Raw genomic sequence first — 27,050 nt, forward strand, 5'->3', positions numbered from 1 at the left:
GATACTTGCTATGCTTATAGTAGTTTGGAGGATCGAAATATCTGATTAGTACCTGCTAGTTTTAGTCAACCAACACTAGGATCCGGTTCCTTTATTAAGCTTATTGATCCAATAGCCATGTGCAGTATTGCAGCTTCCCCTTGGCGGGCCTTGAATCTCTCCGAAGTATATCAGGCTGGAGGCGAAATTCTTTATGCACCATCTCGTCCGATTGATCCACATAGTCATTACTTTCCAACATGTATTTAATGCCTGAAGATCGACTTTTTCATTTAAAAATTTTATACGATGAAAATGCTCCTATCTTTTGAAAAAATTATGGCATTTTATATTCATATTATGACATCCAGTGTCCATAATATGTATAAGATATCATAATTTTTCTAAAGAATAGGAGTATTTTCATTATTCAAAATTTTCAAACGAAAAAAATCGATCTGTAGACATTAAATGCGTATTAAAAAGTATTTAGACAAAAATATCTCTCTCATATTATGATATCTTAGGCCATATTACGACATCCTGAGCCATATTACGCCCCAAGATGTCATAATTTTTTAAAAAAATAAGAATATCTTTGTCATATAAAATTTTTAAATAAAAAAATCGATCTGTAGATATTAAATATGTGCTGGAAAGTGATAACTATATGGATCAATCGAACAAAACGATATACTCCATGTCGAATTTTTTACATCGTCTGTGGTGCACAAAGAATTTCTCCTGGCTGGAGAGCTCAGAACGACCATCCCATGAGGGCATAAACTAGACTGGCTCAATCCCGTTGAAGCTTGGGCTCCTGAAAGAAGCTTGGCTGCTACCAACCAGGGTAGGGACGTCAATAGGCTGAAGCATTAGTTTCAGGGACGTTATAAAGAGGTTGTGCAAGGTGCATTGATGCATTGAGGCGCCATATGCCTTGCATATGTAGCTTCATTATGATACACCGGATACCAACGCGTGCAATTCATAGGTTCTGTTCATAGTGTATTTGATAGATAAATCTGATTCTACGGATCAAGATTATCTTTTTATATTACCCACACGTACATTTTCTCTTAATTTCCGGAGGGGTTTGCAATATAGCGTGTTACATGATATTGCAAAGAAGAGCAGATCCAACCCCAGCACCTTGGCATCAAAAGCAAGGCTGACAAGTCTTATCACTGGCTGGGAAAGATCTACAACAATATCTTCGTTTGGGAATAAAAAGAGCGTAATATTCTTCCCGGCAAGCTTGCTTTGCGGCGCACCTCGTCCGGTCGGATCACCAAACAATCAGTCAGGATTGAACTTTAAAATCCAGACGTAACTGAAACCAATATTTGCCAACCTATCTACTCCGAAGCTCATATGGGCGTCAACAGACCATCTACTCCGAAGCTCATAAGAGAAAAAAATCGTTTCTCCAGGTCATGGCCTGTCGCGTATTGCACGCGTCTTCGGAATTTCCATCGGCTCATCCAGCTTACTACAACTGGTGAATCTCATTGTGTTGCAACTGATGAAAACCATCAACTTTGCCCTCCCCTTTTTTTTTTTGTTGTTGCTCAAATAATGCTGATTAGTTTAATTCACTATAGTGAAGCAAGTTTCTGTATATTTCATTAAAAACAAATCCTTTCCAAGCAAATGACAAAGCTAAAAAAGGCAAGGCAGCCAAAAACCAAGTAATTTGATTAGCCAAATCAGTCAATTCACAGTCCAGTTCAAAAATACAGCAGACTGAAAGTATAACAATACTGGTTTTTTCTCCAGTGCATAATTTCCTGTAAAAAGAATAATAGGGGAAATGGAACATTCACAGTAGCCACCAACATCGTGTACTGAGTGTGGTTTGTGACCAATGAACCAGTAGCTGAGCCAGACTATAAACTTGGCTCTACATATGCTTCTTTGAGATAGAAACCCACAGAAGAACCGTGGCACAACATAAATCGGTGGTGGTAGTCTGAAAAATTGCAATGTTGATGCAGCGAGTACCAGCTAGATTCGTCGCTCTTAAACTTCATTCACAAAGACTGCCTTTAATCTACATATGGAACAGTTATTTCTTTGATTTTTCTAAACCATCTATTTCTTGTTTGCTTGTTCCCGCAGTTTCCTGTTGCAATGACGAGAAAAGGTAAGTCTGCATAAGTACATCAATGACAGGTTGCAATCTAGCTTTGAGGCAGTTTAATTAAGGTTAATAAAGGTGCGCCCTCTTCCAGATAACCTGAATTCCTAGCAAGGTACCTGAACCTGTTTCAAGAATTCCTCAAGCTCAACTATGACCTGTGAAAAAGAGGGCCGTTTAGCAGGAGCTGTCTCCCAACATCTCTGCATCAAGTCTAGCAGTCTAGGGTGTGTGCGCTCTGGAAGCTCTGGGCGCGATCCCTGTATTATGTAACAGAGAAAAGTTGTACAGAACTGCAGATTATGAATACTCAAAGGGTCGAGCTTCACTTTGTTAACAAGTCCATTAAAAAAAAAAAACACAAACAAAAGCCATCATAATTCCTTGCAATTCTATCATCAAACAATACTGAAACAAGCAAAACAGTGCATGATCCCTTCTCAAATAATTCAAGTCGCCTCCCTTTTTCCTATTTCTTCTATTCTTTTTGATGATGCATGTTGGAAAGAGTCCAGAAAGGAAAATCCTATTATATGTTGTAATTCTAGGCAATCCACTATATTCAAAAATTATACGAACATGCAGATACTAAAATTAAAAGGGAAGATATTATAACTTATTTAAAAACAAAATTGCATTCACAACAGCTCTCCAGTTCTACATAAAATCTTAATGTAAAAGAAATGGAAGCATCGCATGATGAAAAAACAGACCTGTATCACCCCTAGGGCGGCTTCCAGGGGTGTCAAGTTATCATATGGGATCTGCATGCCAACCCCATCAAAACTTACAGCTATACAGACGAAAGAGATGTTTTCAACCTTTGATCTCACTAATTTAAATATTAGAAAATTTCAGAGTACCTTTGACGTTGCAAGTTCCCAAAGCACAATAGCAAAACTGAAGATATCTGCTTTGTGATTGTAAGGTTGATGATTTATAACCTAGAGAGGGAAGAAATACATATGAATCAGAAATAATGCATGACATTGAAAAACAAAGAACTATGATACCACACTCAAGGTAATGCAAGATCAGAAAGAAACAGAAACCCAGTTTATAATTTTCAATTACAATAGAAAAACGAAGAAAACGAAGAAACCCAGTTTAGCCATATTAGGCATAACCTGATGTTGTATCAAGATGTCAATACAAGAGAAATCGAAGAAATAAAGATCAATGCAAACACAGAATTTATGTGGAAAACCCTTTAGATCAAAGGGAAAAACCATGGGCGGAGAAGGATAGAGATTTTCACTATCTTTAAACATGGAGATTACAGAGTACAAGACAAAAAAAAACTCTAGAAAAGCACTCATGCCTCAAAGGTAATACATCTCACCAAAATAAATACATCGAGATTTAATCAGAATCGATTTGGGTTGCGCTACGCTCCGCTTAACAAGCTGAAAAAGCTCCTATCATCTCTGTGGCCAGTGCTAATCTAAATATAAGACATCTCTACATTTGAGATGAAACATATATGTATGCTTCATGCAAAAACACACACAACACACACACACAAACACTTTTTTCCTGGCCTTTTCACCAGATATAGGTTGACATTCCCTCTCCATCTCCACTAATGCTTGGACCCTCTACTAAACAACAGCAAATAGGGAAAAAAATCCACCAATTCACCAGGAGTACCTTCTTTGGGGTCTTTTTTCTCTTTTTTCTTTTGCATGCACTCTTTTCTTTTTCCAGTTTATGCAAACTTGATGTCTTAGGCATCATTTATTTTTAAAAAACTTGACATGCTAAGTTTGAAAACTAAATGCACCTTAAGCTTCAAAACTAATTCTACATTCAGGAAAAGAGAAATCGAGAGGCTAGGATGTCTGGAAGTCATTTCACCTAAAAATAAATAAAGATTTGTAGCGGTAATAGCTTCACATGAAATGCTTGTTTAAAACTTCAACTAGAACATCTTATCTATTCTGATGTGGCTTCAGGGTTGCTACCTAGATAAGTTTCATTGGAATCTCATGTTTCATTTTGTCTGATATGCTTTCATGCATGTTTTGCCACTAAAATAAGACATTTATGTTCAGAATAGATGATTTTAGACAAACACCAGTGGAATTGCAAAATTTAAGTTCCATTGTCCTCATTGTCAATTCTAGTCTGCAAGTATCTCGGCAGGAACTAATGCAACAAGAATTGGTCGAGAAGATTATGACATAGGAGCCACACTGATGCAATTTTATAGTGAAATATGACTCAGGTTTTCTTTACCCCTACTGTTTCCATGTAGTATGAGTCAAAATGTTGGGCACGGTCATCTTTGATGTGAGAATGTTGAGATGAATGCACAGTAAAATTTAGAAAGGTTACATTGCAAAATGATTTCATTAGGAGCTGCAGGAGTTCCACAAAATAAAAACAGTGATGAAGAGAGAGAGAGAGTGGGATGTGTGGCAAAATTTGGAAAGGTTAGATTGCAATATGATATTATTAAGAGATATATAAGTTCTGCAAATTAAAAGCAAAGTGATAGAGAACCAATTGAGATGCTATAAGCATGTATTAGAAAGATCTGAAGAAGCTATAGTAAGGGGGGCATTTTATTTTAAAAAAAAAAAAGAAAGAAAAAAGATCTAAAATGTTATGGATAGTAGTTGCCAGGGAGGATACGAAAAAGCTTAAAATACAGAAGGGGTGGTCATAAATAAAAATGCTCAGCGAACGAGGAAAAACAAAGCCAGCCCTGAATAGTTAAGATAAAGTTTGATGCATGGCTCTCAACATTTCAAATGTGTTTTTTCCCATATCATTCATTTGCTATTAATTAGCTCAAAGTTTTTCCCCACTTCAAAGAGTTAACTAGTTCTCTAGCATTTTGATAAGTTCAATCATCTAGTCCACAGAGAAAATATAAACTCAATTTTGCCAAAAAATATAGCTGAATTTAATACAAACTGCAGCCAAAAGAGATTATGAAGAAACTCTTTTCCAGAGAAGAATGGGATTAATAGAAGAATAAAGGTATATCAAATGCGTTGATTGTAGAGCATACGGGAAGAAAAAAAATCCAGTCCCGGCAATGATGCAGGACATATACTATCGAAGTCAACTTTCACTAATGAATTTATGTGTCTGTGTCGACCACGGTTAAATAGCCATAGAATTAAGCCTGATGCTAGGTACCATTATGCCTCAAATATAGCTAAAGAAAATGAAAAAAAAAAGAAAAACCAAATGTCTACAGGCCTAATCTCTTTTATTAACAAGTTTCTGATTTGATATCTTATAGCTCCAAATATGTGATACCAGTGAAGAAAGATCTAAGAAGTGCTTCATTTATTGAAAGAAGAAAAACCTCCGGAGCCATCCATCTGTATGTTCCAGTTTCTGCCGTCATATCTCCCCCTTGATTTTGAAACCGAGCAACACCAAAGTCTGCCACTTTCACAACCTAAATGGGAACATGAACAAAATATATCATTTATTAGTTAAAAATTTATAAAGAAATGCTTTGACAATTTTGATAATTGTTGAAGGGCTTCTTCTTCTTTTTTGCATGTTGGTAGCTGGGTCAGCAGGGGTGTGGGATGGTTCCAACATATCTTGTTGTATACAAAGCAATTCATGACTTTTCCATAACGTGAATACAGTTTCCTTGTTTTTTAATTTTATTCCCCATCCTAAAAGGATAATCATAGTTAGATGTTCCATTCCCTACCTAGAGAAGAAATGGGGGTCAATCCTCAATATGATGGTCTACAGTGACCTCCAACTCCTGGGGATTACCAACATCACTGCAAACTTATCCATAATACAGTTACCATATGCCAAAGAGCATTTACAACACCCATCAGGATTTGCAAGAGTTTGAAGAGATCCAAAGTAGGTAAATTAAATTCCCAACAGAGGGCCTGAATAAGCATAGTAAGGAAGCAATTTTAGTTAAGAATTAATTCCTGTTTTCTCTGATGAATCAAGCTTTATAGAACACAAAGTTGTGCTCTTGATGAGCTTAAGAATGGCAAATTCAAGAAAACAACATTTTTCTTAGAACAATTAGCCATGCAAGTAAGTGTTACAGCACAGTCTAGTACCACCTGAATAAGGTATAGCCAACAAAATCCCTATTTAAGCTCCTTTATTTATATGTTTGTGACACAAGCTACAAATTTCAGTAGATGGAAATTAGTAATAGTTTTATGAATAGGAAGTTAACAACCTTCAACAATTTGGTTTTATAATGTAATTTCTAAAATTGGACTGAGTTTGCTGTTTAAATGAAACATCAGAAAAGCAGGAGCTATAACAGGCACTGTCAAGAATGTAGTTTGAAAAACAGTATGAAGGTTACAATAATATGACATAAAAGGAGACTAAGATATGATGGAGATGAAACCAAGAAAATATTGTTCTCACTCCCAATAATGTCACCAGAACCGCTGTCACTCATTCAAACAATGTAGAAAAGATTAAAACCTTAACCAGCACCAACATGTCCTCCATATGATAAAACATCAACACTTGAGAACATCTTAACAAAATTCATATTTGCCAACTCAAAAAAGTACCTTTTTAAGAACCTTGGGAGGATTACAACATAAAGTTCATGACAACAGTTACATTTTACAACCAAAAAACAAGTTTTTTGAACCTTCGCGATTCAAATTAGTTCATTTCCGGACATAACAATTGCTATAAAAGAAACATCAGTTATTCAACAATATTTAAAAAAATCAAAATATTATTAAACTATCATCTTTAAATCAGATTCTGGAAATTTCTAATCACAAATTTTATTCAGAATATTCTCTGTTAGTCTAAATCTAACTTACTGGCATACAACTAAAATCTAGCACAGAGTCATTGGTCTGAATATGAGGAGACACAAGGAACATAGTTAATGGGCTATTTCATGTCCCGCAGATGTTTTTCCAAAGCAGAACTGTTATATCCATATCAAGTTCAGATTTTTTAGAACAAAGAAAATGATATAAACAAAGGATATAGTTAACTACATTTTCTACTCAGCATCAAGACTAAACATAAATTAAAGGCTATCCAATCAATTTGAAGATGGCTATACTAAATCCTAACTTACAGCTAGTTATCATCCAAGGCCATGACCTTCGGATAAGAAGATTCTTCAGGTCATTTCATTCAGCCCTAATAATCTTCAAACCAGCACTAGCAGTTGTAAATCTAACTTTTCCTTCTGCTCAAGTCATATATAACATGAACAGGCATGCAATACCCACATGCCTCATGTTCTAGAAGGTTTTATGCTCAAACTTTTCTTCCAATTTTTTTCTTTTGTTTCTATCCTTGTATCATGTTTCATATCCTGGAAATTATTACAGATGCTCAACAAAGAAAAAGTCATTTGTGATGAATGCTAAATTACTTCACCCACAGTTTTGTTGAAACAACAAATGCTGACAAATGACTGTTGCAATAAATAGATTATCTATAAATTGCATGGCTATGGTTACAAATTCATCATTAGTCATGCGATCAGCTTATTGTCAATATATGACTCACAGATTCTCCTTAAGTTTCATTCAGTTTCATAGAAATGGCATGCGTTTGGAGAATTTTAAATCACTATAATTTTAGAGGGATGAAGGTCATGCATTCGAGGATTCAGCAATTCTATCACTCTTACATTCATAGGGCAACATACATGATTGTTATCCATCAGCAGGTTAGCTGTCTTCAAATCCCTATGGACAATCTTTTTTTGATGCAAATAATCCATTCCTCTGCAAACATCCAGTGCATACTTCAGCAGAACTGGGAGCTCAAGGATGTTATGATGCTTGTGCAGAAAGTCATAGAGGCTTCCTCCAGACATGTACTCTGTAAGATAAAGAATTTCAACATTATAAATCAAGCATGAAATTGCTTGACAATAATCAGTAGTGAGAAATAACAGTATAGAGGATTTTTATTATCAATAAGAAAAGGCAGAAGAATCAAAATGGAATCTAAAAATACAAACATTTCTAGACAAAAACTTTTCCCACATACCAACCGGCAAAAAATAGATTCCTGATGCAGATGATGGGACTGCTAAAACAGCCTTACACCATAACTAGAAATTGTTTTGAAAAGAAAATCTTCTATTAGGAAACTAAATATTTTCTAAGTGTTAAAAGGAAAAGGTTTAATGAGAATGCTGCAAACATGAAAACAGTATTATCAATAGATTATGGAGAGAGATGCACAAAGAAATGAATTGTTTGATAAGACTTACAAAGGAACACAATGAGGAGGAAAAAGACAAGAAAAATGAAATTGCGTGGCACCTCCAGAAAAGTGATATCCTTGGATCACAAAACACTTTTTGAGGTTAATATGCCTAAAGCACTACAAATATGATATTTATAATTCACAAAGCTCAATAATCAATACACAATAGTAGAAGATAGCAAATTGAAGTTAAAATTGATGATTATAAACCTTATGTAATATTTATCTTAAGGTAATTCAGAGCAATGACTAAGTGAAGTCGGCAAGGGGGTTGCTCTTGCTGACTTCACTTAATTTTTCAAAATTAAAAAAGGGCCCTCCACCAGGACCCTTGTTTCGAACGTAACAGCAGAACTGGAGGCAGAGCCCCTCCTTCGCCCCTCCGTACAGCTCTTTGGACCTCCGCTAGCCATCCACCACCCTTCCTCTCTCTTCCTCTCCCTCCCCCCCTCTCTCTCTCCTTTTCTTTTCCTCTCTTTCCTTTTCCCTCTCCCTCTATGTCACCGGTTTCTCATTTTGCTTGTCGGAACCGTCCCGGTCCACCGCTGGTATGGCTTGGTACACCCCAAACTAGATAGCTCGTGACAGTTCAGCCATCCTTCGGTCAGAGTTTATATAGAAAAGAAGATCAAACATACATGTAAGAGGTACCTTTCACGTTCAACTATATGTCAATTGAACATCTTATATCTCTACTGCATTTCAATATAATACATATCAGAAATGGTCACATCATCATTCTATCAGACAACTAGGAATTTTTATGACAATGAAACAGGTATCATTTCAGTCACATGCCCCATCAAAGCACATTTCAAAGACACACAAAAAGGCGTGTGTCATATAAAGAAGTTTGCAACCTGGAACATAAGCATAAAGGGAAGGCATATGCTACAGTTAGTGAAATCCAAATTTAAAAGGATTTTACCAACCATGAGTCTAATTAAATGGCTATCAATATGAACCAAGAGGATCTAAAGTCTGCAAATCAAAAGACACTACAAAACCAAAAATGCTAAACACATCAGTTCACATAGTTGAAAGACAAATATCTCCCAAAGGATGAACATCTATGCTGAACAACAACAAGAATGGCATATCAGATCATGATACTACGACAGCCACCAACAGACACTATGCATGGAAAATCTTAGGCAGTAACAAGCTAATATAAGCCATGATGATACCTAAGGACAGAGCATTCTTCTTAGCTAACAACAAGCTATTCTAAGTGAATCTAGAAGTGTTGAGATGTTCTGGTCATAATTTGGTTTATATTTTGCCTTCCAGCATGAACTTTTAATTGATGCCAATAAAATATTACCTGTTACTATGCAGAACTGTGGAGGTTTCCTGCATGCTCCAATAAATCGAACAACATTTCCATGTTGGACCTCCCTGAAAGGAAACAGAAAGATTTCAAAGTAGAGAGAGAGAGAGAGAGAGAGAGGATGGCCAGGAAACAACTGCCTATCATAAGCGCATGCAAAGCACTAGCAGAATAAACAAGAAATGTGGGTGACTTTAAATGTAGGAAAAAGTAAAAGGAACAGGGATTTAACATCATAATTCTTACCCTAGGAAGCACTATAAACTGCTCTGAGTAGTATCCAGGACATTACAAGATTTGACAAATTTTCCATTGGAATGATGTAATATATTAATAATTTACCTTAAAATCATTACTTCTTGAGTAAATTCTGCCCCCTCAGTTTCATTTAGATGCTCAGATCTTAGTACTTTAATAGCAACATCCTGTCCGAGGTAACTTCCATGATACCTGTACATAAATTTAGATTGAGGTCACCAGCTGAAAACTATAACATGCAAAATAATACGTAATTGGTGCAATGAAAAGTTTAGCTGATAAATTGACTCACATATCCCCAGAAGATCCACTTGCAATCTTCTCTCCCATCTTTAATAATCTTTTGTCAATTTCCCATGCATCAACTTTTGGTTGCGTGGCAAACATGTACTCTGCAGCTGAAGAATGAGATGAGCCAGCCCACAGCCCCTACATTCTCCAAAACACCATTAGTAACAGATTCAGCAACCTACAAACCAGGTAAAGATAAACCTTGAAATAGTTACTAAAAGATCTTAAGTGCAATCCGGCTAGTAAAAGCCTAAAAGACAACAATGAGATACTGTAAGAGTTCACTGTGATAAATAATGCCACATATCTTTCTTGACATATATATGCATATGTATTTATGAGAAGGAAAAGATGGAGCAAAGCGCAGCAAGATGATTCCATAAATTTAGAAAACTTGCACACTCCAATAGTGTAAACTGAATTTTTAGTGTTAGGCCCGAGAAGCTCATGTACACTGTTTTTGATGGCAACACTATCCTAAGTAAGTCAAGTCTAATATATGTGTGTGTATGGGCCTAGGCCAAGTTAAGGCTTCAGAATTGTGTCTTGGCTGGGTCAAGGCTGAATAGCTGATCCTTGTTTAGTCTTAGCACAGCCCATCGACAACTTTATGAATAAATTTTAACCATGATGGCAAAATCAGGATGGATGCCAGATATATGTCCAGTATATTTTAGTTAAACAATCATGCATGAAGCATTCATCACAACCAGACAAGCTAAAGAAGAAAGAAAGGGCAAGGCAAAAAAATAATCATGAATAAAGTTAAATGAAGCAGGTTTTATCCTGTCATATGCAATCCTTACATTTCATAAGGTAGGAAAGGATACATAAGCCAAAGTCATCCTGGTTATGAAGTCCCAGATGATGCAGATTATGGAAGGAATAAGCACAATGACAAGCATATTATTCCACAAAGGTTTCATTAAGCTATGTGGTGAAATGTGCATATGCTGAATATTAGTGAACTATTAGTATGCGATGATTGCAATATTAAGCTATAGAATTGCTACATACCAAAGGTATGCTGTGTTTGCATGAGTCCACAGCAACCAATGTTATGAACACCAGATTACAGCATAACTGAACTAATCTATACTACATACATGTTACCAAAAACCATATAAAATAAACGAGGTGATATGTTGCTAATTATGCACAGTAGGGATACGCACAATATACCATCTCGTGCAGAAGATCATTTTTGGGCAATGTGATGAATCTAGACTCTAGAGAACATGATCTTTATCAAAATTCATGATCAGTTCCAATGAAGAAAAATTTCATTACAGAAGGGTCTTTTTAGATATTTTTACAGATCAATAAAGAAGCAAACAAGCAAATTGTGAATTGGTCATTTATGATTAATGTGATCTTGCATCCACATAATGAATGCATTTCCTAAGCTGTGCTCAAACATTCAATTCTTGCTATGTTTTGGAATTTGGAGGTCAAGTTAAATAATGATGGCCAATTATTGGAAACATAAGTGGACCACCTGAAAAACTGGATCCTTCTTCTTGCATGTATCCTCCTATAGACCAACAAAATGCAAAAACTTTTTTCCAACTAAACGCATAGGATGTGCAAGCATTCATTGCAGACTCCAAAAAAATTACACCTAGAGGCTAGAGCTTCAGAAGGAAATCATGGGAATAACTCCATGACTTGAGTATTCAAGAAGCTTGGGGTCTGTTCTTCTCCTTAGACTAGTCAATCTGAAGCAAAACAGCAGTAGCATTATAAAAAAAAAAAAAAACAATAAAGAGAGTGATCCATATTTCATGAAAAGTACAAGTGATGGAATTAATCATCTATCAATAAAGAAAATTGAAGGTCTGCAACTCCAGTCAACCAAGAGCGATACCTCATTTCTCGCAATAGCCGCCTCAAGTTCCTTGTACAAACCATCTGGATCCTGAGCATAACATTGCAAAGTCAGCAACTTATGGACTTGAGAAAGAACCCTGTCATAAATGAGAATAGAATCACAAGGCTCCTTAATTATCTTGAAGGGCCCACATGGTAATGTTCCTGACTATAGCAGAAAATGTATCATTTGGTCCATTAGACGAGAAAAGATGAATGATTAAGCTTCTAACAGCAATGTGTTTCAGCAACAAGTGGAGGACAAACATGTGAACTTTAAAAATGATAATATATACTCATATTCATGATAGCAGATACCATAATCCAGGAATGGAACCTTGAGTCGGCTTTTAATAACTTCATGCTGTCAGTAAACAGAGGTCCACTTCATCAGATCTTTAAGGATCACATGAGAGCCTATCCTGAAATCCTAAGACTTCTTTTCTTTAAAAAGAAAAAAGAAAAAAAAAACTCTGGCTCTTCCAATACTGATTACAGAAAATGATCAAAACATATTTAAGAGTCAACTCCAGTGCTTTCAAAATTTCCTAACACAATTCACATCTAAAGTAGGACTTACAGATAGTCGACACTAATCTGGCATTAAATAAGATTCAACAAGCTAATGAGAAAATAGTTTCAAAATTTTAAGCTTGAAGTTACAAGAAAGAGGAATTGATCTATCAATGCTAACCCATGGGATTGATATAACACTACTAAACTTGGAAAAAAAGAATAAAAAATTGAAAATCATGGCTCTCATTTTTAACAAGATACTAGCCAAAATATCAACTTCAGAGGCACTAATCACCATACAGTACATTTATAACTATTAAAACTTATTACCACAGCTGATAAACCAATGCAGCTTGAGAATGTTCAAGGTCTTTAGTATTGTAAATGATTTTTCAATTATTAAACATTAAAAATTTAAAATCAATGCCCGAAACAAAATTTAATCCCATCTCAAATAGCCCCACCGTGTTTCAATGCCTTGCTCTGTTAGAAAGAAGAGAGCAACAAAATCTTCATGCTTTATTTTATGGGCAATGTGCCCATATTTATAGAGAGTACATACGGTCTCCTACTCCTCAGGTACGATATAAAATAAAACATAAATCCAATAAATAGCTATTCTCAACACTCCCTCTCAAGCTGGAGCATATATATCAAGCATGCCCGACTTATTACAAAGATAAGAAAACCGAATAGCATATAAAGGTCTGGTAAACAGATCAACAATCTGCTCCTGAGTAGTAATGTGAGGAGTCTCAACAATCCCTGACATAACAACATCCTGAACAAAGTGGCAATCAACTTCAATATGCTTGGTTCGTTCATAAAAGACTGGGTTGCTAGCAATATAGATAGCAGCTTAATTGTCACAAAACAGCTTCATCGGCTTTGTGTGAGAGACACCTAAGTCACGCAGCAGCGATCTCAGCCACATAATCTCACATGTGGTATGAGCCATGGCTCGATATTCAGCCTCAACACTAGACCTAGCCACCACATTCTGTTTTTACTCCGTCAGGTAACTAGATTGCCTCCCACATACGTGCAATAGCCAGAAGTGGATCTCCTATCATAAACTGACCCAGCATAATCAGCATCGAAGAAGGCCTCTACCCGAAGGTAACCACACCTCTGATACAATAGGCCTTTTCCAGGAGATCCCTTAATATACCTCAGAATTCTGATCACAGCTTCCCAGTGACACACCTTTGATTGTTGCATGAACTGACTAAGCCAACAGCATAAGAGATGTCCGATCGAGTAACAGTGAGGTAGATCAGTTTTTCAACTAACCTACGATAACGAACTACATCATGAAAATTTTCTGCCTCTGAGTTCCAAAAATCAGGTTGAGTCACAATAGGAGTTTCAGCTGGTTTGCATCCCAGAAGATCTGTCTCTGTCAGCAAATCTAATGCATATTTTCTCTGGGAACGGCACACACCCTTTCTGCTGAATGCAAACTCTATGCCCGGAAAATATTTAGGTCGGCCTAAATCCTTAATAGCGAATTGCTGTTGCAGGTATTCCCGAACAATACGAATGTCATTTTTGTCACTTCCTGTAAGTAAAATATTATCGACATAGACAATGAGAACAACAAGACCGGCAGGACTATGTCGAATAAACATAGAATGATCAGAGTGGCTTCTTCTGAGACCAACAGCCCCAACAACTATGCAAAATTTATTAAACTAGGCATGTCGCACGTGGACTCTATTTTAGACTATAAATAGCCTTCTTGAGTCTGCACACTCTCTCCCCCCGAGCAACATACCCGGGAGGTTACTCCATATACACTTCTTCTTGTAGACCACCATACAAGAAGGCATTTTTAACATATAGCTATAACATCTCCCAGCCTAAGTTAACAGCAACTGAGAAAACAATCCGAACAAAGTTGAGCCGAGCAACAGGAGAGAAGGTCTCAAAATAGTCGACACCATAGGTCTGTGTGAAACTTTTTGCAACAAAATGCGCCTTGTATTTATCAATAGAACCATTAGACAGATATTTAACAGTGAACACCCATCTACAAGCAACTGGCTTCACCCCAGATGGTGGAGTGACGAGATCCCAAGTACCACGAGAAATGAGAGCTGCCATTTCTTCATCCATTACTGCCTTCCACTTAGGATCAGAGAAAGCTTCCTAATAATTGTTAGGACTACCCACAGAAGATAAAGACAAGGCAAAGGTGTGAAAAGAAGATCTCAAATGATCATAAGAAACAGTATCAACAATGAGGTGAGTAGTAGAGGTTCTATTTTCTTTCCGAACAGCAATAGGAAGATGCAAATCAGAAATGGGATGAGTAGATATTGGAGCTGATTGTACATCACTAAATGGTGGATCTCTAGCAGAGGTTGGCAACGACAGGGGCTGATCGACTCCTTATTCCTTATCGTGCTGAGTGTACACCTGCACAGGCTTTTGAGGGCGACCCTTAGATGCATCATCATCCACAGGAGAGAGTAAGGAAAGAAGAGGAATGTTGTGAGACAATGTTTCCGATGCAACAGAATGCTTATAAAAATAAGGTGTTTCAAAAAAGGTGACATCGGTGGAGACATAAAGGCGACGCCGGGATGGGTCATAACAGCGGTAACCTTTCTGACTATATGAATAGCCAAGAAAGATACAACATATAGAGCGAAGAGACAATTTGTCATGGCCCAGTCCCAAGGCGTGCACAAAACAGACAACCAAAGATTTTGGGTGGAAGAGGAAAGGGTTTCACAAATGAATATAAACAAGAAAAAGGACTATTATGGGATAGAACTAAGGATAGAACCCTATTGATTAAATGGCATGCCATCAAAATAGCATCTCCCCAATATTGCTTTGGAACGGACATATGCGACATTATCGTTCGAGAAATTTCTAAGAGATGTCTGTTTTTTCTTTCAGCAACACCATTCTGCTGAGATGTGTAAGCACATGAAGACTGATGGATAATGCCTTGAGAGCTGCAAAAAGATATCAATGGAGTAGACCGAACATATTCCATAGCATTGTCTGTACGCAAAACTTTAATAGAGGTGGATAATTAATTTTGCACTTCATTATAGAATTTTTGAAACACACCATAAATTTCTGAATGATTTTTCAACAAGAAAAGCCATGTCATTCTTGAATAATCATCAATAAACGTGACAAAATAATTAAATCCCAAGAGGGCAGTGGTAGGGCTAGGACTCCAAACATCAGAGTGCACAAGATCAAAAGGAACAAGTCGCCTATTATTTTCACGAAGAGGAAAAGAGATACGATGATGCTTGCCTAACTCGCAAGCCTCACAATCAAAACAATTCAAAATAGAGGGAATAGAAACAAAAAGAGATAATTTGGTTGGTGCAGGATGCCCAAGCCGACAATGCCATAAAAAAGGAGAATCTGTTGTCAAAGCCTTCGGTGCCACTGCAAGAGGTGCATAAAGATAATACAGGCCGTCAGATTCAAGCCCTCCACCAATCGTTTTCCTCATCTGGAGATCTTGAAAAACGCAATAGGAAGAAAAAAAGGTGAATGAACAGTTATGTTCACGAGTTAGACTGCTAATTGAAAGAAGACTAACAAAAAATTTAGGAACAAATAAGACATCATTCAATGTAAGAGATGACGAGGGTTTGACTATACCCTTGCCAGAAACCTTAGATGGTGATCCATCAGCAATAGAGACAGGAGCTAGAGATGATGACAGGTGAAGAGAAGAAAAAAGAGAGCAAATACCTATCATATGGTGAGAGGCACCAGAGTCAAGAATTCAAGGATGACCTTGGATGACAATAGAAGCGCTACCTGATGTAGTGGATACAACATGAAGAAACGACGCTGTACATTGGAGAAGCTGCTCATATTCGACCTTTGAGAGAGTCATAGATCCATCCTCAGTTTCACCAGTTGCAGTAAAGTTTGCCACTTTGGCCTTAAGGCCAGAATAAGAAGTCACTTGTCTTGGCCTAAGGGCATCTGGTCGACCAAACTTCTACCAGCAACGATCAGAAGAATGATTCTGTCGATCACAATGGATGCAAGGTGGCCATGAATTTCGATGGCCATGGCCACGTCCGCCACTTCCACGTCCTCGACCACGGCTAGCAACGTGTGTTGAATGTTCTCCTGCAAGCAACAGATGTGTCATTGCCCGAAGAAGATGGACTGACACGAAGCATACAAGACATTGCACTAGCCAAGAAAGGAAGAACAGGATCAGAAAGTATATAGGAGCAAACATGGCTGAGCGAGTCATCGAGATCAGAGAGAAACTTGGCAACAAAAAATTCTTCTCGTTGGGCCTTTGCAACAAAGATATTCATAGAGAGAGGTTGATATACTTGAAGCTCGTCCAGGCGACCTTTCAGATCTACAAAGTATTCATGAATGGATCTGCCACCCTACTTCAGGGCAAAGATTTCCTCATAGAGCGCATAGATGCGCAAGACATTCTTGTCATCAGAGTACATCTGATTTAGAGCTTCCCACATCTCCTTTGCTGTTTCGAGAAAAAATAACATTGGAGCTGGCATAAGATTCCATACTATTAATAAGCATGGACATAACAAGATAATCATTCGACTGCCATTCAGCAAATCCTTTGTCTTCTGAACTAGGAAGATTTGCATCCAGATGATGAAGTTTTCACTGCGAGCCGACGAAGAAGTGAAAGGCACGTGACCACTGGAGATAGTTGGACCCCGTTAGCTTGACGGTGGTTCCGAGAGTGGTGGTCGACGGCTTCATATCTGCAGAGGAGGAGGAGGCCATCGCAGCGGAACGAGAGAGAGAAATGCTGACAGAAGGATCTCAACTCATAAAGTTGTCTCTGCGGTCCCCTTCTTTTTTTTTATATTTAGAAAGAAGAGAGAGTTGATGAAAAATCTACTAAGCCGGAGACCGTGGTTCTTGCAAAGAGAGGGCAGCTGACCTCGTTTTGCGAGAGATCCCAAAGATGGAGGGTGTGGTCATCGAAGGTATAGCAAAAGAAGCAGCCATCGACGGAGAGAGAGAGGTCGGACACGCCCACGACATGGCCGAAAAGCTCAACACGGAGGGAGAGGTCAACGGCGGACCAGACGCGAAGGGTCTTGTCGGTGGAGGTCAAGGCGAGGAGGGCACCATCGGGGAAGAGAAGGCGGCATCAAAGCAGCTGCACGGGGCAGTAGAGGGGTTGGTGGAGCAACAGGGCACCACCGGTGCCGCTGAGAACAAGGACCGTGCGGCCTCTTGCTAGAGCGAGAGGGGGGAACGAGCGGAAGCGGTTGGTGATCTACAAGCGACAGGCGATCTGGATGAGCGAAGCGGCAGCAGGTTGGTGATCTACGCACAGGAGAGAAGAAAAGAAGGGGAGAAGCAGCAGCGACTGGGATGAGCAAAAGAAGAGAAAGGGAAAGAAGGAAAGGGGAGGGGGGGCATGGTGGCGTGGGCGTGAACCCTAGCCAGAATGTCGCTCTGATATCATGTTAGAAAGAAGAGAGCAACAAAATCTTCATGCTTTATTTTATGGGCAATGTGCCCATATCTATAGAGAGTACACTCGGTCTCCTACTCCTCAGGTACAATATAAGATAAAACATAAATCTAAGAAGTGACTATTCTCAACATGGCCATTATAGGTTGGTCAAGATCTTGAAATGTCGTCGTTTTTTAAAAAAATTCTCCAGCCATCAACCTTGGCCAAAATGATCCCATATTGTGGTCCATCTTGACATCATTCACTTATCAAGATTGCCAAAATATAGCAAAAAGTGAAAACCATAAAGTTATATATGGGTAGCATCAAGTGTTGTCAAAACTAAGGAGGCAATTATGTCAATAAAACTTTCATCACAAAGCAAAGCAAGAAGTAGTATGACCATGAATCCCACAATGACAACAGGGGCGTAGGTTTGGATCAATAGAGAAAATAGAAGGTCTGCAACTCAGGTCAACCAAGAGTGATACCTCATTTCTCACAATAGCTCCCTCAAGTTCCTTGTGCAAACCATCTGTATCCTGAGCATAACATTGCAAAGTCAGCAACTAACGGACTTGAGAAAGACCCCCATCATAAATGAGAATAGAATCACAAGGTCCCTTAATTATCTTGAAGGGTCCACATGGTAATGTTCCTGCCTATAGCGGAAAATGTATCATATGGTCCATTAGACAAGAAAAGATAAATGATTAAGCTTCTAACAGCAATGTGTTTCAGCAACAAGCAGAGGACAAATATGTGAACTTCAAAAATGATAATATATACTCATGTTCATGATAAAAGATACCATAATCCAGAAATGGAACCTTGAGTCGACTTTTAATAACTTCATGCTGTCAGTAAACAGAAGTCTGCTTCATCTGAACTTTAAAAATCACATGAGGACACTTTTAAGCCTATCCTGAAATCCTAAGACTTCTTTTCTTTTTTTAAAAAAAAAAACAAAAAGAAAAAACTCTGACTCTTACAATACTGAATACAGAAAACGACTTACAGATAGTCAGACACTAATCCTGCATTAAATAAGATTCAACAAGCTAATGAAAAAATAGTTTTAAAATTTTAAGCTTGAAGTTACAAGAAAGAGGAATTGATCTATCAATGCTAACCCATGGGATTGATATAACACTGCTAAACTTGGAAAAAAAAAGAATAAAAAATTGAAAATCATGGCTCTCATCTTTCACAAGATATTAGCCAAAATATCAACTTCCGAGGCACTACTCACCAATACAGTATATTTATAGCTATTGAAACTTATTATCACAGCTGATAAACCAATGCAGCTTGAGAATGTTCAAGGTTTTTAGCATTGTAAATAATTTTTCAATTATTAAACATTAAAAATTTAAAATCAATGCCCGAAATAAAATTTAATCCCATCTCAAATACCCCCACTGATATTTGAATGCCTTGGTCATTATAGGTTGGTCAAGATCTTGAAATATCCTTGTTTTTTTAAAAAACTCTCCAGCCATCAACCTTGGCCAAAATAATCCCATATTGTGGTCCATCTTGATATTATTCACTTATCAAGATTGCCAAAATATAGCAAAAAATGAAAATCATAAAGTTATATATGGGTAGCATCAAGTGTTGTCAAAACTAATGGGCCAATCATGTCAATAAAACTTTCATCACGAAGCAAAGCAAGAAGCAGTATGACCATGAATCCCGCAATGACAACAGGGGCGTAGGTTCAGATATAAAGGATCAACCTGAAATTCTGGTGTGTTTGAGGTTAGTGTGGGCCATGGATTGGAGCTTGACCTCACCAACGTAGAAGTGCACAAGATCTAACAATGTCAATAGGACAAATCAGAAAGGGACTTAATAATAATTATGTTCCAAACAACCATGGACAACTTCATGATGCAAGTGATGAATCTCAATGCCATGATTGATGAATAGAGAAAGCAAGAGATAACCTGATATATTTCCCCATTCCCGGTAAAATTAGCCCCACTACAAGGCCTAGTGAACCCAATGAACCATCTTAAAAGGCCTGCAGGACCCTGCCAGGCACACAGGGCTCATACATGAGAAAAAAAACTACTTCATAATACTAGACATGAGCACCAACTTGGCAACTAGAATCAAACCCAACTTCAAAGATCATGATACCTACAAGACCAAGTTCACCGGTATGGAGATAGTTGTATGGTGTTAGACTGTGAGGACGTCATTGCAAGCAATGCAACCTCAACCATAACTCATATGCCTCGATGTAGCCTGCGATGCTAAACAACTTCCTAAGTCATGTTCTAGAAGTTGGTAACTTGCTCCACTTTGGAGGTCATGCATTCCCAACATATAATTCATGTTTTGTAGGTGGTATGTATATGTTGAATTCACGAAAAGGTGAAACACATGGATGTTAAATAAACATAATGTTGTGCCACCATGGTTATGCCACTGAAGCAGCAAGAGGGATGCACAGGATCTGCTGGCTAGAATGCCTCAGCAACCCATCAGGCTTGTTGGAGGAGGGCTACTCCCTGTTCTACAGCCATTTCTTGTCCGCGGGCTTGTTTACCCGCAATAAGAAACTATGGAACCATATTCAAATTTCAAGGTACTCAAGATTATGAAAATGACAAAGAAGAATTGAAGATGAATCCAAGAATAAGTGATCTCGCACCCCACTAAAGGTGCCTCGCAGTGAGACAGAATTTCCACTGATTAGATCTTTAACTGACCTTGTTGAGTATGCTGCAACAAGTCCATAAGAATTTATCAATTGCACAACACTCTACAGTAATGAGTTCGGTTCTTTTTCCTTCTCGTTGCTGTGCAGAGTTCTGATTTTTATTAGCTATTTGACTATAAAACATAGGCTAATGAAATCCAAGTTTCATGTATACTTTTCATATCTATCACTTTTACATGAATTTTTCTGACATCGCGTAAAAAATAATGCAATGCAACTTGTTTTAGCATTTCCTTTCATAATAGATCATTTGTCTAAACAGAATAAGTAAAAACTGAACTAAACAGAATGTCAAAAGATATATTTCTCATTAGGGCTAGAAGTACAAAAAAAAAAAAAAAAAAAAGATAGCAATGAATTATGGCAAGCATGTCAATACTAAGAAGAAAGCTTACCTCCTCATGCCACCCGTCTACAACAAAAACATCCAAAGAATAGCCATCTGTTGTTGAAAAAACATGAGCTTCACGGATGTTCAATCCCATGTTGGATAGCAAAGCAGACAGCTAGTCAAACATATTACAATTAGCAAATCCATTGGTGCCATCAATTGAAACATAAGAAATGAGGAAGCAAAGCAAAAAAAGAAAAAAGTCGCATCATTTACATCATAAAGAACTAAAGGAATGAATGCACATGCATCAATACTAAAGCCATAGAAAGACTAATAAAGAAGCTATATAAGAAAAGCACATTAAAAATGTTGTTTTCTTCAGGAAAGATTCAAAATCTATTTCATTTATCATGTTAAATGAGTACAATAATAGCATAGAACTCAAACTACTTGAGTAATAAGATTAATACTTAAGCATGTAACAAACAATGAGTCTACACAAATTAGCGCATATGGGTAACCTTTGCATGCAAGAAAACAATATATACAGTATTCCAGAATGTAAGAATAGACATTATGTGACGATGATTATGTGGCATTTGGTCATCATAATGGTAGGCATAACTTGGGCAGTCCAGTGACTATTGTTAAAACACTAGTTTGTCATATGGATTTGATGAGAGTACAATCCTATACTAAATAGAACCAGAATATATGTAGATAAATCCTTCATTTTACTAAATAAAATACATGAAACACTTCGAACCAATAGGTTATTTAGAGCATATCTTTGATTTCCTGCATCCAGATCTATGTTTAAAGGGAATGAGCAAATTTCCTTATCCGAATAGAAAAAAAATTGATTATGAACTACAAATCAGAAAGGATGGAATATAAAATATTTAGCCAATTATGCACAAAAGCATATAAATACCATTTTACCTACATGGCTAAGGAGCTTTGGTTTGTCAATTGTAGAAAAAGTTATTTCATGAGTTGGGACATATATACCATCATGCCTGCACATTGTCAAAATGCAAAGAATTTAATTTTTTTACCATAAGAAATGATCTAAAAAGTACTTGAAGCATGCTATAAGCCTTATGACCTATGAAATTTTCAAGGTTTCAATGCCAAAACAACTAACTGAAGAGAATTTAATCTTCATGAGACTCCATGAAACCAAATTTTAAGAAAGGAAAATATTGGCAGTAGAACAATATGTTTCAATGGATCATGCCATGCAATAATATGATCCATTCCAGTACATTTAAAATTTCACATAATAAGAGAATGGTGTCATAACCAAAAACAAATATACCGAATGACAAATAAATGTAAATTTTTGTGCTTCTTAGTTTTAGATCACTGTAACTCTAGAACCGACCAATCTTCCATGAGAGTCAACTTTATGGAAATTCCTTCACCTCCTTACTTAGCTAGTCAAATGCCGGTAAAAACAATAGCTTTCTCAAATCCCTTTTCTGGCTTCAATCAAATTCCATTCCGATATGAATACTTTCTGATTATGTCAACAAATTGAATCAAGTGCCATGTGCATAACTCACTCATTAATCTAAGGGCTGCAATGCTACCATTCTCATGTTCGACTACCTAGGAGAAGAGCACAAGCTGTCAATACATATGAACCCATTTTACTTCTGCATCATGGAAGTCAAATAAAATGATCTCCTGCCATTATTACTCATGTGAAAAGAAAACCATTCTAAAAGGATACCCAGGATTCCTATAATAGTCAAGGAAGGTCAAATGATATAGCTTTGTCTTTCTATTTTATCCACCTCCCAGTTATTATGTTCGCATGTCAGTCACCTTCTATAAAGCTTTTGTGATGCAACAACACGAACAGAACACCATTTTCCCTGGCCTTGGATGATGAATATAGCATGTTATCACATGTATACCCAAGAATCAAGAGAAACACATATCGTAATTTTTCCATATCATGAATCTGTACTTAAATCATTTTATAACATATAATTCTCTTTTTACAAGGTATGGTTAAAAAAAGGGTCTTTTCCTTGAAACTATAAAAAATAAAAAAGAAAAAAAATCAATAGCAGCTAATGTCTAGTACAACTCATCTCCAGACAACTTTAAGAGCAAGTATTACTAGAAATCCATAAAACTCAAAACCCCAAATGCAGATAAAACATCATCTAATTATAAAAACTGATTGTACAGAAGGCACATCAGATTTACATTAAGTGATCTAAAATGGTAGCAACTTTGAAGAAAAGTTAGTTCTGATGTTTAGTGAGCATCAAGATTGGAAATCGTTCATATTTAAAATAATAATGGAAATGGCTAAAAATAATAGCAAACCCGCAGTTATCAAATATAAAATAAAATAAAATAAAATGAATTAGATGCTACAGATTAAGAATATCACAACCTTGCAATTGTACATATCATGAATCATGATTAATAAGCTTGAGCGCAAAGACTGGATTTGGTTGGGCATATATAAATACCTTGCAGAAAGAGCACCTGCAACATTTGTTTCATCCTCAGTGCCCTCAGTGATCCTCACGTTCAAATTTTTGTCCTCAAACTTTGAGCAAGGTTCAAAGTCAATCCCACAATCCCTATTTTTCCTCAAATATGTACTAAATAAATAATCAAGAAGAAAGTCTTTTAATGCATAGGAAGGTTTAGAATTTGGAAAGTAAAAAACTTTGACAATAAGGAACAATTTTGGCCAAGAATTATCCCTGTTTGCACAAATACATGTTCTGTGGTCACTCTAATGGGATCAAAAAGGGCAACAACAGAAGATGCAGTTTAAAACTAAATGCCTGAGAGATTGAATGCTTTTCTCTTTCATGTTCAGTACTATTACATCCTCTTCAAGTCGAAACAGATTTTAAAATTTGATGCATATCCTTTCCCTTAATATTCCAGACTGAACATGCTGTTCAGCATACACAGAGAACAAGAAATTTGACATGTTATGTTTAAGGCTCCAGCAATCTGGAAAGAAGCATTGTGAAATTGATACTTCCACAGGACCCAGAGAAATTATACATACTTGTTAGTGTTGCAGTTGTTTATCTTGAGGGGCTACTATCATAGATTCCAAATCTTACAGTTCACAGAACTCAAACTCAAAAGGGGGCAAGTCTTCCTAAACCAATACATTCTCATATCACTTAGGGTAAATGGACCGAATTAACTCAATTCAGCTCCAAAGCCAACCCAGAGATGACCTGATTCAATCTGAAAATGTATTGAATCATGCTCAGGATCCAAAAGCAGATGGATTGGCAGATTTTCCATGAATTGTGTTTGTGTGGTTGTTGACCGAATATGACCTGAAAAAGCTGATCGACCAATGAACTTCTAAAGCCTGACCCAACCCAACTAGACCTGGATCATTCTTGGATTCATGTTTTGTCCTATTTAAATCTGGATTAATCTTGGATCACCAAAAAACCAATCTGACCAAACCTACTCACAGCCTTGTATTCCATACCAACAAGCTCAAATCCTGGCAGTCAACTCATGAAAGTGCTATATCTCATCATTTTGACTGTAGCCATTAAAGTTCTTCAACTTCAACCTCCATGCTCCTTTTCCCTATTTCCTTAGTATAAATAGGCCTACCCCATGTCACTAACCATTTTTTTTCGAAAAATAGAAGGCTATGTGCACTAAAGTTACAGAAATTGTTAGACCATCATGCATGTGGTCCAATCTTTATCCCTGCACCACATTCCCATCAAATTGTGTGGCTTGTCTTAGTGTTATTTTCAGTTGCTCATCCCGATGCTAAGGGTTCTTGTTTCTAATGAAACTTTCATTAAATAACATCAATGAAATGAATTTTTCATTAAATAACATAAAAAAACACATGGTAGCAAAACTTAGTGCCAAATACTCCCAAGTAGTTGCATCTCCAATTTTCCATAAATCAAACAGTATCATAACTTTTTTGTATAAATTCCATCATCATACTCCCAATGTATTTTTGGTTTCTATTCTCTATATTCACTCAAAATGGAAAGTTTTCATAAGGCATGTGAATATGCAAGGAGGAGAAACTAGATCTTCTAAAATATAATCCTCTTTTGGTCTTTCCCTTTGCTAAGAACGAAGACAGTGCCACTTCTTCAAGATATTTCAATTAAATGACAGAAAGTTCATTAGTCGATACAAAATGGTTTCCAGATGATGAATTATACAAAAATTGTAGATTGGACCAAGATCATTGGTCCATCCAGGAAAATTTTGGGGGAACTTGTCCATTGATCGAACTGTTTAAGATATCATACCATGATCCTCAACCAAGATGATGCTCAACATGCTAATTATTCTCTTCATACAATGACCTTCTCAAGGCAAAGTATTAATGAACTACAATATGAAGTACAGTTGTAGAAATCAGGATTACATGCACTGATATTGAAGAATCTTAGTGTCCTACCTTTTTAAGGAACAATTTATACCAAAATTGGATGGCTTAGGATAAGTTTTGATTGGAAAAGGAAAATGACAAAAAGAGTTTCCGTTATGAAATTGGTGATAGAATTAGACCACAGCTCCCCGTCAAGGTTAGTTGAAGTGTACCTTCATGAAACGGACATGGAAGACTGGGCGCTTCTCTGGATCCTTGGCTTGCGCTAGGAGCTTCTGATGTAACAGGACATCTTCCATTCTATCGATATTCACATCCGCTAAATAACTGAGTAATACAAAAGAAATTAGTTTCTAGGTATAAAAAACAGAAGGGAGACCTTTATCATGCCTTTGACAGGGGGCAAAATGGGAAACAAGAATTGATACCATTTATCAGCATCAAGATTCAATCAAGAACGACAGGACAGCTATTGAAAGGAATAGCAGCTCTTCTTACAACAACAAAAATAAAAGGAATAGCAGCTCCTAAAGTGCAAAACATCATTACAAGAAGGCAATCATGGATCACTACTCAAGTTTTACGACTTTTGGAAAGATGAATCTTGCTTTATCTCAAAAGCATCTTCCGCCAGAAAATGAGTCAAACAACTGCCTTAATAACATCTCAAAACAAGATTCGGGATGAACTTTAAAAGAAAAAGGAAAAAAACAAAAAAGGAAAGCGAACAATATGCTTGCTCAGATAGAGAAAGAGTGCTAGCCATCATCCGATCTCTACCGGAAGTCCAGGAACCAACAAGAACTGCTACAATCCCGTGAGGATCTCAAGAATTCCACTAAAAGATTTATAAATTCATTAAACAAGATGAAAAAGAAAACAAAATGGCATCCAGTTTCAATACCACATTGCAACATAAACAAGCTAAATACGCATCAAGAACCCCAGCAAACAAAACCAAGCACCCGCTCACTTCAACCAAGCCTCTGAACTAGCACTACAAGGCTCGCCATAGGCTTCCGGAGCGAGGCTTTAATCCTTGTGTCCAAACCATAATGTGAGGCGATTCATGACTCCAGCATAAAAAACAGCACATTAACCCCGGAGCTGTGGATGATCTCACCTGGGGGGCAAGCGTCTGAAGTGGGCCTCGAGCTGGTCCATGAAATCAGGATTGGAGGCGGCCTCCTCATTCCCGTTCTCCAGCAACCATGTGAAGATTTTGTTCTTGATGTCGTTCGCCACGATCCGTCCCCCGCCGCGGATACCGAACCCCCTCGGCGGAGTTGAGCTCTCCCCAACCTCCTCGATCGCCTCCTCTGCTCTTCCCTCCATCCCGGCGGGCCCGTCGGATGGGAGCCAAGAGCTATGGTTCCAGCGACTGAAGCAATGGCGATAGCGAGGGCGGAAAAAGAAGAGCCTATAGCGGTATAGGGGTGGGCAGGCGTGGTGGGTTGCGGCGGGGCAAAATGGTCCTAATGGAGCGGAGGAGGCGAACGGGAGAGCGCGAAATGTTGGAATGGAGCCTTTGTGGAACCTTCGAGAGGAGAGAG

General features: G+C 37.4%; 1 protein-coding gene across 6 annotated transcripts; it reads right to left on the reverse strand.

Annotated features, from left to right (window-relative positions):
• Positions 1-1,665: 1,665 nt before the first annotated feature.
• LOC105038329 (serine/threonine-protein kinase STY46) lies at positions 1,666-27,050 on the reverse strand. 6 transcript variants are annotated; one of them, XM_073258694.1, is made up of 16 exons: positions 26,621-27,034; positions 25,710-25,824; positions 23,615-23,694; positions 22,066-22,138; positions 21,181-21,291; positions 18,543-18,593; positions 12,082-12,132; positions 10,216-10,352; positions 10,008-10,115; positions 9,660-9,733; positions 7,749-7,942; positions 5,442-5,537; positions 2,983-3,063; positions 2,833-2,883; positions 2,239-2,379; positions 1,666-2,104 (listed from the first exon to the last, which is right to left on the reverse strand). In XM_073258694.1, exons 1-16 carry the CDS (start codon positions 26,830-26,832, stop codon positions 2,048-2,050), a joined length of 1,632 nt encoding a protein of 543 aa, XP_073114795.1. In that variant the 5' UTR covers positions 26,833-27,034; the 3' UTR covers positions 1,666-2,047. The 6 variants fall into 6 exon arrangements, 5 of the variants coding, with proteins under 5 accessions (XP_073114795.1, XP_019703609.1, XP_010912401.1 ...); XM_019848050.3 differs by having other exon boundaries at positions 7,767-7,942; positions 26,621-27,033; XM_010914099.4 differs by lacking the exon at positions 18,543-18,593 and having other exon boundaries at positions 7,767-7,942; positions 26,621-27,050.

The sequence above is a fragment of the Elaeis guineensis genome, chromosome 1 (assembly GCF_000442705.2).
Source record: "Elaeis guineensis isolate ETL-2024a chromosome 1, EG11, whole genome shotgun sequence".
In the NCBI taxonomy this organism is placed as follows: Eukaryota; Viridiplantae; Streptophyta; class Magnoliopsida; order Arecales; family Arecaceae; genus Elaeis; species Elaeis guineensis.